This window comes from Vanessa atalanta, chromosome 3, assembly GCF_905147765.1.
Source record: "Vanessa atalanta chromosome 3, ilVanAtal1.2, whole genome shotgun sequence".
Classification (NCBI taxonomy): Eukaryota; Metazoa; Arthropoda; class Insecta; order Lepidoptera; family Nymphalidae; genus Vanessa; species Vanessa atalanta.
In genome coordinates, this window is record NC_061873.1 from 2,459,286 (window position 1) to 2,475,448 (window position 16,163).

Here is a 16,163-nt window from a genome sequence, read left to right on the forward strand (position 1 = left end):
TGACGTAGGTCCTAGTCGAGAAAATGTCTCGTGACGTCATGAGATACAACCTATATATGTGTCTATACATACCTAAATTTTGTTCGTTAATTTAAATTTTGCTTTTCATTTCACTTTATCTAAGAGTTTAAGCTGTAATGTAGAAGACATCGCGCAATGTTTATGGAAGGTGATTTTCGTGACGTATTTTAATATGGCATTTTCTCTAGAGTACTCCCTAGGGTTAGGGCGCATGCGGGAAACGGGGCAACCCTCGAAAAGCAATATGGCGACGAGCGCCACGAGCTAAGCACGCGCCTTATATTTACAACGCTTTGCGCTAAAATTATTTTTTGTGGCATTGTCTAAAATAAAACTTATAGTATCTTTATTTCGCGAGGAACGCTTATTTAATGTGTTCCCCGTGATTTTGAATTACTGAACCGTTATTGTGTTTCGTGACGCAGTGCGATCATATGTGTTTTACGGTATCTGAGACGGATAAATCACAGGTCAATGCCGTCAAGTGTTGTTTAGATACATAATTTTCGCGCTTAACGTTGCGTGCAGTATTTTACAAACAATAGCTTTTCTTTTATGTGAATAAATATTATTTAATTCTCAAATTAGATCTGTCTAAACGCCAAATAGTTTTACTATTTCTGCCAATTATAAGTAAATAAAACGGTGCAATTTATTATCTGTGACTGCTTAAAATAATCGTAAAAACGGTTCCTATTAGAACTCTTCGCGCGGTTTCTTGTGATAAGTGTAAATATCAGTCAAGCTGCGTCGTTCGAGGGTATCACCGGCGGCTCTGCTGCTGGGTACAAGACCGGTGTCTGGCTTAGTAGAGCCAGTTCGAAGTCCTGAAGAGCAAGCATTGGACGTCGCACAAGACAAATCTTACTGGGGCAGCGTTGCCACCACTATGACAAGTAATATTCAATGCAATTTTTATCAATACGTTATCTTTAGCCGATCTGTTTTACCTTGAACTAGATTTTAATACTGAAACTATGTTTCATAATATAAAAAAAAAAAAATCGATGAATTTCTTTTAAATATTACAAAATTAATTTGAAATGTAATTTATTTAATTAACATGAATTCATTTCAAAATATTTTATATAAAACTATGACATAGATGACCAAGTTTATTCAACATATGAATTAAGTATATGTATCATTTATGACATATTGAAAAAAATACGTATGTATAAGTTACAGACGCATTCCGTGCGGCCGTATGTCCCCATCAATGAATTTCCAGTCGATATACTGAGTCACCAGAAGTCCCCTACCGCGTCACAGCTGACTGAGAACGAAACCACCCAACAAAGCGATATCCTACAATATTACTTTGCGAAAACAATAAAGATACTACTGATAACTAGTTGAAACAAGTTTTACAGTAGTCTAGAAAGTAAAGCAAATAGAACGCAATAATATATTGTTACGGCTATATTACAAAAAAAAACCTTTATTGTAATTTTTAAATTCTATTGACTGAGAAATTAAATAAAAAATTAATAGTAGGCGTTTATGCTACATAACATTATAAAACCATAGCATAGCATCGATCACATTTGATGCGCAAAAATCAAACGATTAAACAATTTTTGTGTCTTGGTATCTATTCGGCGCCATATTGGATTTCGTATGACGTCATAGTTATAATCTGCTGGATGCAGCAAATTTTTAGTGACGATATCAATCTCTAATATGTTTTAACATTAAAATAATTACGTACTACGCGCAAAATTAATATATTTCGTCGGTAACTAATTGTACCTTATAACTTAAAACAAATGTATTTTTAAACTTACAACACTTTATTGCTCTCGTTTACGCAGTTCTATTTTCACAACTACGGTGAATTACAATAAAGACGAGACTAATCGATTCACGGCGACCTTAAATAACTTTGCCAAATATCAGGGTTGAATCGCACATTTCTCGACTATTTGAAATTTGGTTTATCCTAAGATTTATTTTTGGAACGTTTTCATGATTGAAGAATATTCTTCACTCGTTAACCGATAGAAAGGGAATCTAAACTATAGGATCTAATGAAAGGACTTTTAGCATTACTTCAAAATGCCATCATAGAATACTTGAAGATTAAGACTTTAATAAAGATAACTATTGTCTAGACTAGTCGGTGACACCGTAAAAATGTTTACGTCAAAAAGCGTGGAATTAAAGAAACTTTATTTTCTTATACCTAAGATCTAGATTTAAAAGAACAAATAAAAGTTACAAAAGTGTAAATAAAAATGAAATGTTCTTTTTTTAATTTGTAGCCCGTTTCAAGTCTAGAAAATGCTCTTATTACATTAGCGCAGTTACGTTCGTGAACGCTCACGGGATTTCCACTTACCGTTTGCATCGCGTAAACCTGACATGTAAAAGCAACGAGTGCGCTAATTAGGTTAAAATAAAAGCAAACACAGTTTCAAAGTTTTGTAACATTTGTATTACACGGAACTGTGCAAAACGGTAGCAACAAAGTTCTTGTATAAGTCTAAATGTTACAGATATGTGTTCGGAAAGTATTGCCCTGATGGCGTAGTTAATATAGAAAATAAAAATAATGCATATGATAACATTGTATATGATACAATAATTAAGATTATGTCCTGACTGATTCTGACCACGTTATGCCGCTACTTTAAGAGGTATGGGATTAAACAAAACTTACGAATTATCTGAGAATTTCTTGTCAGTGGCTTGACATTGGCTCAAACCAGGGTTTGATCCCAAGATCTCGTTATTGTCATAGCAAGGCCATAGCAGACAAAACTAGTTTACTATTTTTGGTATACTTTAAGAATCGTCTTTGAGTTTTATTACTCGATAAATATGTTGCATGTTAAACGGTTACCCTTAGTCTTTACCGTATCTAAGTTATAACTGATCCCTTACGACCCGTAAATGCCAAGGTTTTTACGTCAGCTATCGTGTTTATTAAAAAAGCTAACGAGTTATTTCTTACGCGTTTGATCTTGTTAGATATTATTTTATATAATTTTTTTATACCGTGAATTTATTATTTCAAATTATTTAAATGAGTTCGGAGCGTGCATATTTTTTATTCTTATTGTAAAGTTTTGATTTCAAAGGGAGTTTGGAAAATATATTATTCTCACTTGGAATATTCTATAATATATCAAACTAATGGAAGTATTTCCCTTGGGCGAATATATTGCTTGGTCTATTTTTAACATATTAATATCAGAATCGTGTTTGCTGTATGTCACGCGATCCTTTGGGAGTTTTCTCGAATATTTCTTGTAACTGTCGTAAATACATTAGTGATCTTTAGCAAAATATAACGTTTTAAGTGCAAGCTGTTGAAATATATAAAAAAAATTCCGATAGCATATTATCGGAAAAGTTTTCTTCGTAATTGTTATTTTATTTGCATATGATAAATTAGTGCCGGATGCCACCACAGATATTCTTATCGTCTAATTCATAGTTTGTGTTTCATAAAGAGCCCAATTTTACCCAGCTGTGGGACGTATAAATATCTTTACTTTTTACTCGCCTTAGAATAAACTAGCTTATCTCTGCAGTCTTGCATAGTCTTGCATAGTGTACGACGGACCATCTATTTAAAAATACATTATAGTCGGTTGCGGGATGGTTGAACAAACAAACAAGTTATTATTTTTTAATAGTGTAGAAGATTGTATTCCTGTCAAACCTTAATAGAATTGAAAAATGGCTAATTATTCGAAAGTAAATTAAACTTGAGTTATAAGACTCCAAAGAGATAAGTTATATAAATAAATTTATAAAGTTCGATAGTTTGTATTGTTTTTATGGTTTGCGGAAGGTTATATAACGCGACGGTTATGATGAACGCAGCGATAACCATGAACGTCAATCAATATGGCAAAACTATATAAAACAAACACATTTACATACCGCCCTGTTCACTTGTATGAGCTAAAAACGCGAGTCAAAACTAAAGTCACAGAATAGGACTGCTGCTGCAGAAACTCTAATTTCGAACACACTTAGTATCAGTCGTGAGATACTGAAAACCAAGTTACGATAACACGCTATTATCATATTATTTCATTCGTGTATCCTTTAAATGTTATAATCATTGTTAAGTTTGCAAATATCTTTCTGACATTTCACGATCGCGTTCTGCTGTGAGTTTCGAGTTTGTTCTTACTTGCCTAACAAAACTTCAAGCAAAAAATAACATATATGTTGACTTGTGACTTTTTGTAACCACTTAACTACAATATTTGAAAATAATGGCAAAGTCATATAACCAACTTAATTATCTTCGTACGGTGCTATCCGTTTTGGCATTTGGAAATCCAGTGAGCGTTCACATTGAAACCAAATTCGTATAACAGACTTTGACCAACGTTTCTTAAACTGGAGGTAACACGAGACGTAAATGGGGTAAACATTTACACCAGCGCAGTTTCCATAAAAATAATATTGTATTTTTCGATTCAATTCTGATACATACGGACAACAAGTCCAATTGATCGTCTGCATAAATATTACTGCTTGAGAACTGCACTGCGGTCAAGCTTTGCGTTTATCAAGACCTAAATACCAAGGTTTTTTAAACCAGTCACAGCTTTACGAGCTCGCGTGACTAGTAATAGTCGGCCAAGTAGAACAGTTACTAATTGTATCAATATTGTTTACATTTTAATACTGATACATAACTATTTCGATAGTTATATATATTATCTAAGGAAATTAATCAAAACAAACACAACAAACGTAACAACTTTACTTATAATTATATACTTTGTGTAATCTCGTCTGGATCTACCACAAATCATATATTTTACCATCAAACAGCAGTACTCTATGAGAATGTGGCACCACTTACCATCAGGTGGCCCATTTGCCAGTCCGCCAAAAAAGCTCTTGGATAAGATATGATTATGTCATCAAATTGTACTCCTTCGTAAAGTAGACTATCTTGAGAAGAAAACTGCACTTGTGTTTTATAAAGTTAGTCCCAATACGGAGTATGAAGTGAAAGCTAATTACTGCTATTGATATGTAGTTATTTTCTTATAGGAATAATTGCCTTCATAGAAGACTTGTCGTTAATACAAAGTCAATGCAACTTAAAAGATCAGACTTTCTTTTAATTCCTTGAGTAAATTCCTATATATGATAGAAATATAAATGCGTCGGCATTATTCTACGTAGTACGCATTTCATTAATTCTTAGCCCAGCCATGAGGAAAAATATGAAAAGAATTTAAAAAGAACTAATGTCAACACGCTGATTGTCAGCCATTGTTTCAATTTAAAACTGCTCACTTGATATTGTTTTATATGCATTCGCTTGTATGACATTGTGTATCTCGACTCTTTATCTTAAGCGTATATATTTTAAATTCACTTTAATAAAACAATTTCTAATTTTCTAACATTTAACATAATTTCTAAATTAATATTTTGATATGATAATTAAATTATTTTTTCTAGCGTTACACTGACTCGTCTCTAATTTACATAACAATAACAATATTACAGTATTTTTTTTAATACTTAAGTATGCTATCTCTGGTGGGCGAATACCTTCTTTCCTCTTAGGAAAGTAGGCTTAGAGCTCACTCCACGCCGCTTCTAAGCGGTCTGGTATACATGTAACGATAAATTTTAATCTGACAGATTCATGTTTGCTCACGATGTCTTCTTTCATCGTCGAGCCAAAAATTATAAACACAAATTAAGCGTACACGGTACTACGATACGTAATCTCTATGGTTCTTACTCAGGCTTGAACCTTTGAAATTAGAAACTGTCAATTTGTGCGTTTAGATATTTAATTCAGAATTTATTCAATTGAAACTTGATATGGTAATCGATTATTATTAAAAAAGGAAATATAATGCTATTATTGTTTCAATGTGCGTTAATAAATATACATATATTTTAATTTACGTCTATCGAAGCGAGTTTAAGCTAAATATTGTAATATTTTGTAGTTTAAATATTGTTATTAAGTCTAATTTTATCAAGATCGAATTCGCCATAGTTACCAGTTAGTTAGTTCTTATCGAATCGTGCAACTTCAAGCATAATTATTGCTAACTATTATTGTAATTGCTTTGTAGAGCAAAAGATAATTGTAATTCAAATAAAAATAATACGTTATTTGTAGAATTGTAATGTTAGTATAGTTAATTTGAATTAATTAATTTTTACCTATCAGTATGCAGTACTTTACGCAATTAAAACAGTTTATTACGGTTACATTTTCATTTAATGATTGTACATTGACATTTCATCGTTCATAGAGAGGCAGTTTAGGTCTGCCAAGTGTACAAGGACGGCGAAAGTAAAAGGCTCACCATAGCGTACTGGTTGTGTAAGTTGAACACTTGTGTTGATATATAAGGTTTTATAAGTTGTGTAACACGATGCTTTTATTCGATTGATTAATTCGTTTCGGGGTCTAAAGGCGATTGTTAGTACGTGATGCAAGAAATACGCAATTTCGTGTGTGATTGTTTATTGAATTTCAATACTATATTGAAATTTCTCGCCGCAATTAGAGTTCAATTCTAAGGTCGTATTTGTGTGCGCTTAAAAAAATTCTGTAACGTTTTCTTTTTAAACGTTTCTGATGTAAAAATGTTCTGTGACTTGTAATGAAGTACTTGAACTTAATTTTTTGGATATATTTTGCACGACATAAAAAATATGTTGCGAGATTTTGTACTGGTGTACCTTTTGAGAGGGAGACGTTAAAACATATTGTAATCATGAACTTATGTATAGAATATGTAGGTACTAGGTAGCATATGTACCTAACCTAAGGTTAATTTGAAAAATTTACAAAAAATATATTTGAACATAACATTCAATATAGAAGTTATTATTATGAGTTCGAAGACCTAACTTGTTTTATTGTTTTAGCAACGAGTGGCTCCGGCAGCGGGCCGGGCGGCGGCGACACGCGGCGCGGCGACGTCACGCCGCACGCGCCACCGCAAAGACGTCTCATCAAAGTAGACTTCGACAACCTTGAGGTAAGTTCATACTTATTTATGAAATTTATTACAGATAAAAAAATAATCCAAGACGTAAACACATACGATTTACACGCTCGATAGCCAAAAAAATACTGAGACTTATTAACACTTACGTCCTTTGTAAAGTAGGTAAACAACTATTTTTTTAAATAGAATCTAAATAATATGTGCAAGGCGTTTTTAGAGCTTCATTGTGAATTTAGTAGGTACAGTCCCTCGTGTGAGTTCTATATTTGAAAAGATCACTGTTTTTTTTTTTGAAGGCGCATCACTCAAATACCACTGAATATTTTAAGATGAAATATTGTACCATCATATTCAGCGTGTTGCAGAGAAGGGAAGTAGCTAAATATTATCATACAATATAATTCAACGTACCTATATCGATGCCACATGTATTTTTCTAGTAATTTCGAATGAATGAGTTACAACTGTTTCCCGATATATAATCGCCCCCCTCTTTAGCCTCTCAATTATCTGCATACGTAAATTTACGGCAATCAATCGCGTTCCTGTGTTAAAAGTAGGGCAAACTAATAGACTTTCGGATTTTATATATAAAATAGTAATAATAATAATAACTCTTTATCGTACACAAAAGAAAAAACTTACATTCAATAACACAATATAAAAAATAGTATGGATATTAATAAGGTTAAATTTTATACGGTATAAAATATAAATATTTTATTAATTGTTTCCTACGGACATAGCCTACGGATGAAAGAATATATATGATTAATGCAATTCTTGAATGTATGAATTAGTTTTCGCCCGCGGCTTCGCTAGCTATTTAGGGGCTGGTCGTCAGGTAAACCTAACAAGGTATAAAAAGTAGCCTATGTCTTTCCTTGGAGTTCAAGCTTGCAAAAAATTTTTATCGAATTCGCTTCTGTGGTTTGACCGTGAAAGAGCAACTGACTGATAGAGTTACTTTCGCATTTATAATATTAGTATCGATTACAGTAACAATTAGTCGATATTATTATTCGATTAATTGTTTCTTCCTTTAATTAATGAATTTGTTCCTAAATATACTCGTTGCACGATGCTATTACGTATTAAAATAAGTAGTCGTTTTAAATTAACCAATTATTCTGTGGTTAAAATAAAAAATAATTATTTATTTTTAGTTTTATAGTTACGCTAAATATGTAATAAGGAAACTAAAAATAAATGATTAAAAATGGTGAAATGAAAAAAATGCACAATTCTAGTAATGCAATTACAATAAAACTTTCCCATAGTGTTTCACATAAATATACGAAGTAAAAGATGTAAGTTATATAGATTAGCTTAGGAGATGTTTGGTAAAAAGACAAAGCACGCATAATATCTTAGTAATAAATTTAACATTTCGTGCGAGCCTGTCTGGTCTACCGCCAAACAGCAATACCTATTTAGTATCCTTGTGTTTCGGCTTAAAAATGAGTTAGTATAAATATCATAACATCTGAGCTCTCAAGGTGGCACATAGGCGGTGACAGGAATGGGTAATATTTCTTAAAGCGGCAGTGCTGACCACTTACCATTAGGTGTCCCATTTGCTCGTCCGCCTACCTATTTTTCTTTAAAGTAAACACTATTGTGAAATATAAAATAAAAAAAAACGTGTATCGATTAATCGACATTAATTTCACTGAGGCACTGCCGCGTTTGTCTAATGACGATAATATTAAATCTTGGTTTGAACCTCGAGTCGGTATTAAGGAAAAAGCATTTGAAACTCGTACACACTGGTTGTGACGGATTGCCGTCATATCGGATTAAATATTATCAGAATGAGGCCCTCGCTTAATCACTATACTATCCTGTGTGACTGGCTCTTATCCGTTAACTTGCAGCCGTGACAGAGAGTCAGGAGTACAACATCATAAACACCACTATCGCCCTAAAATAATGCCAAAATATTTAATACTTTAATTACACCTTACTCTGATTGATTTTTACTAAATATTACATAACTTGACCACTGCGTTTGTTGTATTATTCGTAATAAATACGGGCAACTTTTTAATTAATTATGTCACGCAAGACTGGAGTTTCTGATAAGTCAACGACATGAAGGCGGATGCTGTTTTGTTGTAGGCCTTTTTGCTCCGGATCATAGAAACTGGTCAGCAACAGCACTATATAAACGGTTTCATTTGTAAACACTCTGAATATTAGTTATCGTAATAATAAATGTAACTAATTGAACCAAAAAATAAATAAAATACATAACATAAATTATTTAAACTAATTTAAGTTTTATCTAAAGATCATTTTGTTTTAAAGACGTCCAAAAATACGCGTTGAGTAGTAAAAACTGAAAGGCTTCTGTAAGTTAAGTAACATCAAAATAAAAAAATATATTTTATAACATCAACAAAAGCCAACTACTTTATATCCTGACCATTTAAATATATATATATATATATATATATATAATGTTGATCGAAAGTCGGTGATACGTTGTACCTTTTATAAACCTTTAAGACATAAAAGATATATTTGTTCTTTCATTTATATATAGGAAGTATTGTGACCGTGAACAAGCTGTTTTTTGCTTGGAGCTAAATAAAAAAATATAATGGAGCAACCTTTATATGATTGATCGAACAACGAAGAAAATTACTGAGGAATGACTTCGCGTTCACATTCTGCAGTACATTTTATAAGTAGATTAAATTCTGTACTCTCTATACAATAGCGATAAATGTCAATAAAAACTCGAATATAATGGCGATTGTCGTGGTTAACAGTAAACAGTATCTAATGTATCCAGCTGTTATTGGACGAAATATTTTAACAAAACGTTACTACAATATTTCGACCAATCGCATATCTGTCATTACGTGACGTATAGTATAACAATAATACGATAGAACAGTTTTGTTTGTGTTCTATTTATGAAAAATGTGTCTTTTTACTAGTAAAAAATAAAATAAACTGTGGCTAACTAATAACACTTGCTATGCATAACTTGCACTCTCTGGAATTGACAAATGATAGTTTTATTTAACACATGTAATAGTTTCAATCGAATTTATTTCAAAGCCAAGACAAAGTTAAACACTAGTATAATATCTGTAATCTTTAAGCAAATATCGCGGACTTAGCGCTCTAGATGTGTCATAATATTTAAAATATGTTCGATTTTTCTACATATTGCGTTATGGGTTTTACATGAATGAGTCTTCTGTAACCTAACGGTAAACAAATATCCTGTAGAAAGTAAACAGTTACAGTTGAGCAAACATTTCTTGCAAGGTTTCAGTAACCTACATTTTAGACATACGATTTTGAATCTTAAAATAAATATACCATGGAAGATTTTTGACTGGAACGCTTCGTGGTCAGTTGTCAGTATGAAATATGTTAGTTCAACATTTCAAGAAAAAGTATCCATATGTAATATTTAGGCCTATTTAAATAAAAAGAAAATGTCGTCGGACACCTGGTTTTAAAGAAGTTGCTTTCGCTATTTATTGTGTATTAAATAACAGACAATACAAAAAATTTAAAAAGTTTGAGAATAATTAAAAAATATTTAAGATTATATATTTATCTCTTGTAGTAATTTTTTTTTGGTCGTAAGTATAATATAATGAATACATTCCAAGTTGAGTTAAATCATGAGTAATCTAATAATATATAATATTTTCTAATAAGTCATAACAATATTAGTCAGCATGCCATCAATTATTTGCTTAATATTTTAAAATGTGATTGACACGACAATTAATGTTTTGAAGTGTTCTAAGAATTAAACGTGTAGGTACTTATTACATTTAGACGTCTGATCGACGATCGTCGTGATTCCTTATATTCCCTCATCCTATTGGTGCTAAATCAATAGTTTCGAGGAATTGCTCTTTAGCACTCAGGGTGAGACGGTAAAGGGTTTGTTGCATATTCAATTTTCAGGGTTTATTTTATGTTAGTTTTAAATTATTTTCATAATAATTTTGGAAATTTTAAAGTTAAAACTATTCCGTTTAATATGATGATTAAAACCAGCAAACAATAAATTCATATAAATAGGCGTATCAATTGAGTATAGTTCAATGTACATTATAAATATAGTCCGAAGAAGTAATCACAGTGAGTTATTTAGCTCACAGGCTATTAACCGAGTTGAACCTTGGACTGGTGTTTTTCTAAGCCATTTATTTACACGGAAGTAGGCTTGACTGAATTCCGTACGATTCGATGACATTTTTCTTATGATTTCAGGTCGCGTTGAGTGTGATTTTTTTCGCGTGTTAATTGTGTCTTTTAATGACAAGTTCATGGTATATAAAGCTTTATTTTATCCGCATTAGTATCGAAATCCATTACGTGTCAAGCGAATACCGCAATACAGTAGTAAGAGCATTGAACTGTGTTTTAGTTTCGTGACCTCCTGACCCGCTATACGATATTACAAGACTTGGATATTTGGAAAAAACAAAGGCACATATCGTTTCAACTCTTTATAAGATTCATCTAAAACGTTACAGTGCCACTCGCATTATTTTTTTTTAATATAGACCAAGATCGTAATTTGTTAAGTTTAGAAATTTGATTCAATTTACAATAGTTTATTTATTTTATTTATTTATTTATTTATTAACACCAACAAGACATACTTACATTAATAAAAGCGAAAAATACATTATTGAACAAGTAATCTTAAAATCTAAATGTTGTCTTAATTATAGGTGTTACACACATTACAAAGAAAAAATAGTAACATGCAGATAAAATTACATTTTAAAAAGGAAAATTAGAAAAAGAAAATACTAATAATCATCAACATAAACATTAAAATAAAAAATAGTGTATTGTAAAAAATTAAATTAAATTTAAGATATTTATAATTTTGTACGTTAATAGTTTGAACATTGGATTCAATTTAAAATTGCTTACGACTTATTTGTTATAATATATATTGCTATTTACTAATTTCATGGGTTCATATCCAAAATGACATAAAATAATATAATATTATCATTCAGTAAATTAATTTCCTTTATTTAATTATATACAATTTATATAAAGAATGACCAGTATATATACATAATATAAATACGACGATAATTAAATTATTAACATAGTTTGTTAAAATATAATTATAAAAAATATTTTAAATTAATCACAAAATTAGTTTCAAGGCAAAAATCGCGTCCATTGAAATAGCAATAAAATGACAACTAAATAAAACACACGTGTATAAATGTATTTAAGAAATTGAAGAGATGACTCAGTGTCGTTATTCCGAATGAAAATGCTAAATTTATAGTGGTCCCTCAAAATGCCTATTCGCCTTCTAAACACTATACCGTAAATATCAACGATAAGAAATAAATTCTAATGGAACTTTCCAATAGAATCGGTTCTTACTTTTTAAGCGTAAAAATAAAACCACAATTATTATCTATGGTCTATGGTTGTCAACAATGGAATACCAAAACGTTCAAGTCACTTTTGTAATGAATGCCGCTTTCCCAGGCGCTAAACAATCATTGTTTTGATTGGTAATTAAATCTTGATTAAACAAAAAGTATATTCGATTACGTGATGAGTGGGCGAGATGTAATTAATGCCTTCGTGGATTGCATAACAGATAAGGTACGTAGTAAGTATGTAAGTAACGTAGGCAACGGTAGGCAATCAATTGATTAACTATTTTAAAATATTTTTTTTTACAATGCCGCTATTTTGACGTAATTTTATATATTATTATTGATAAAAAACTTGTTATAAGAATTCTTCGTGCCCGTTTTAAACTTGTAACGTTTAAATGAAACTTTTATTACGTGTAAATTTACTCAGTCGTTGTTTAGTTATTTTTGTAATAATTATTTTTTATAATACATGTCCTGTTCGTCACAATTAATTCATTTTGTTCACGAATAGAAACCGACAATCGCCAGTCTGAAGGACGATTTTACGTTCGTTTTATTAATAAATTCTATTCACGTAACTTCGTTTGAAACTTGTCGAATACGATAACCTCAAAACATTGAAACGTTAACGAGAATAAGGGCATTAAAATGATGGGACTTTCATTTTTTATTAACTATAAACGTTCGTAAAAATTTAAATATCGAATTTTATATTTTATGACGTTCTTTTTTTTAATTGCCATTTACAATAATGAAAGACAAAAACTTCCAGTCAATCTTTTGACGGTTATTTAAATTTTAATAAGGAAATGGAATATTAAATACGAAATAAATGGAACGAAGAAGCAAAAAGCGAAATAAAACAACACATAATCCTGCGCTTTCAGCGTTCGAGTATCATTATTGTACAAACGTACGGCCCATTTACTAGACTGAGTTGCCGGTGTTCGCCTGACATAGATCTAGTCAGGGCTGCCACTTCAATATGTCGAAAATCGGGACAAGTAGAGGAAAAAATAGGGGAAATTTATTCAACACACATTACACATAGCAAGTAAAAGTAGTGTGTAGCCAAAAATCTTCAGACTATAATATAACTGCGAGAACTCAGTTTGTCTGTTTGTTACCTGACACGACTAATCTGCATATTAATTTATGGAACAGCACGGAATCTTTGGGGAAAAATTCGCGGATGCTGTCGGAGTTAGTGTGACCAGCTGGTATTAAAATAATTGCGTAAAATTTATTTAATATATTTAAGAGTTAAGTTTATTCGTGTTGCATCTTTTTCCTCCCACTTTTATCGAATACTGAACAATGAACCCGGTTCATACAAAACATCACTATTGAATTAATAAATCTATAAATAAATGCTGAAACTTTTACTGACAAATAATCTAGTAATAAATAATAATAGGCGGTAGGTTTGTTTTAAATATAACAAAAGGATTTAAAGGGTCATATAAAACATGGTAACACGATGCATTTAATTTGAAATATTTTTTATTTATTTTATTTACACGGCTGGTTCTTTTTTCAAATGAAATGTTCAACTATTTTTGAATTTTCTCGTGGACATTATTTAATTAATTTGATGTATATTCTTTCACGTTCGAAAGGTAAAAGAGAAATCTGTCTAAACAAGCGCCCCAGGGAACTAATAGGAAGTGCGTAATATAAAAAAATAATAATAAATATGTTACTCAACATTATCAAATATAATGAAGCAGTCAAACTGCATTTTAAAATATGTCCTAAATAAGACCAGTTTTATTGATTCTGTATTTAAAATAATTCGTGATTCTTTTTTTGAGATTTTGCCAAATATACACAAATGGAATTCGAAAAAAAAAAATCTGCATAAACTGCTACTAACTTTTCCTGTTGGCTGCTAAAGGTCATACGAATGCTGAAACACAATTTATAAGCCCTACAAGTCTCGGTGACGCGGAAAACGCCCAAGTTAAATTAAAATTTTGCAAATTTGTTTCTTAGTTCGCTTCTACATTACGAAACAAGTTTTCCAGTCTGGTCTAAATGTCAAGTCTTCGTGTCTTAAGTCATGTAGGCTTAAGAATTATTAACCATTCCTTGCGTCGCCAAATAGTTAGTTAGTTTGTCAAATCGTGATTGAAGGAGGTTGAAGGGTTTATATGCTCTAATGGCAAGCAAAATTTTTCCTAGTTTTGAGTAACCACTTATATTAAGATCTGGGTTGGGTTGTGGAAGGTACTGAACTGTAATTATGTGTACGGACATTTCTGTTTAATCAAAATAATTATAAAATATAATTAAGCTCATTATTCGAATACGAATATTCAGTAAATCAACAGAAAGTGCCGAATGCCGAACATAAAAGGTTTATTAATAACTCGATAACCATCGAAACTGACAACAGACATTTCAATCCATAATGTAATTTAATTTTGATCGCAGCTTCGAATTGAATATAATCTGGTTAAATCGTAGTAAATTTGCATTATACTTAATTATCTCATTATATTGTTTTTAAAAAATATTTTATTGTACATAGGATGACGAGGATGAAGATGATACCGAAACTTGCGTCAGCCCCGAGACTTGCGCGCCGCAGCCGTTCCCCAGGCATACGGCGCCGCAGCAAACTGCCCCTAAACCTTGGAAAAGGACCGGTAAGCTTATTGTTACTATTAATTCTGTTACCCAATAAACTTGTGTGATCCACGTCTGCTGGGCGAACACGGCTTGGGAAGGAGTATAGAAAGTATTGAGCAGTATTGAGAACGCGGATGGCTTCATTCACAATCGCAGGCTTACGCAGGATATCCTTTATTATTAACATTTGGATGATGTTAATTTTGGTAATTTATAACTTTATTGTCGAAGCTATTAATTATATACTCATTCTAATTGTTTAAACGATTAAAAAAAAGGATTATATTGGATTGGTCCATTTATATAAGCATGGAAAATGTGTGGAAGTCGGCTAAAGTATAGCACTTTCTCCTCAACGCACGCCCCTTTGTCGGAATAGTCGCGGGAGAGACGCCACGTGCTCCGCCGCGCACGCGCATCTCCCATCACGAGTACCACCAGTTCTGCGACGAGACCCTCGAATGTATGACTGCATGATGTGACGTCACGCTTTCGTATATTGCTATCTCATTTATTTGCAAGTGTAGCTTACGCATTTGAGTCTAACAAAATATAACAGTTATTTTAGCCAAATTTAGTGTTTCGGTTAACCTAATATAACTATATAGTTTATTGAAAAAGGTCGTATATCTTTTGAAGTGTATAATAATTAATGAATCATTATACGTTCTAAAATAATTTTAAATCAATAAATTTTTAATTTATTAATGTTTAATCATATTTCACAAGTTCGATCGTCTGTCTCATGTTTATGCACGATGTGAGCTTCTGCTTTTTGATTCTTAATATTTATTTATTTATTGCTTATTAGTGTTTTAGAATAAAATTTTATTTTGTGAAAAGCATAAGTATTATTAACTGTAGCATTTATTAACTGCAGTATGTTATAGTGAAGGTAAATATTTAAAACCTCTAACACAATTTAAGTATTTATTTTTAATATTCCTACAGTTTTTGAACGTTTTAAAAGCTTAATTGCCAGCTATAAATTTTCAAGATCTCATAAAATATAAATATTTTATGTTGTTCATTATACATTTCATTTTATAAGGTCATTTAAGAGTAGTACAAAAAGTCAAGGCGCATTTCGCCTCACCTACAATTCTTTGGGCACTTGGTAACGGTTCTTTTGACCCGC

General features: G+C 31.5%; 1 protein-coding gene across 4 annotated transcripts in view; it reads left to right on the top strand.

Moving 5' to 3' along the window:
• The window catches only part of LOC125077080 (protein spire), a 145,228-nt gene that overhangs the window by 119,030 nt on the left and 10,035 nt on the right, over positions 1 to 16,163 (top strand). For 3 of the 4 annotated variants that reach the window (XM_047688874.1, XM_047688875.1, XM_047688876.1), the window contains 3 exons: positions 6,904 to 7,016; positions 14,925 to 15,042; positions 15,405 to 15,488. In XM_047688874.1, coding sequence (XP_047544830.1) covers positions 6,904 to 7,016; positions 14,925 to 15,042; positions 15,405 to 15,488 — 315 coding nt within the window. The remainder of the gene's footprint in view (positions 1 to 6,903; positions 7,017 to 14,924; positions 15,043 to 15,404; positions 15,489 to 16,163) is intronic. The other variant, XM_047688877.1, reaches the window with a different exon arrangement.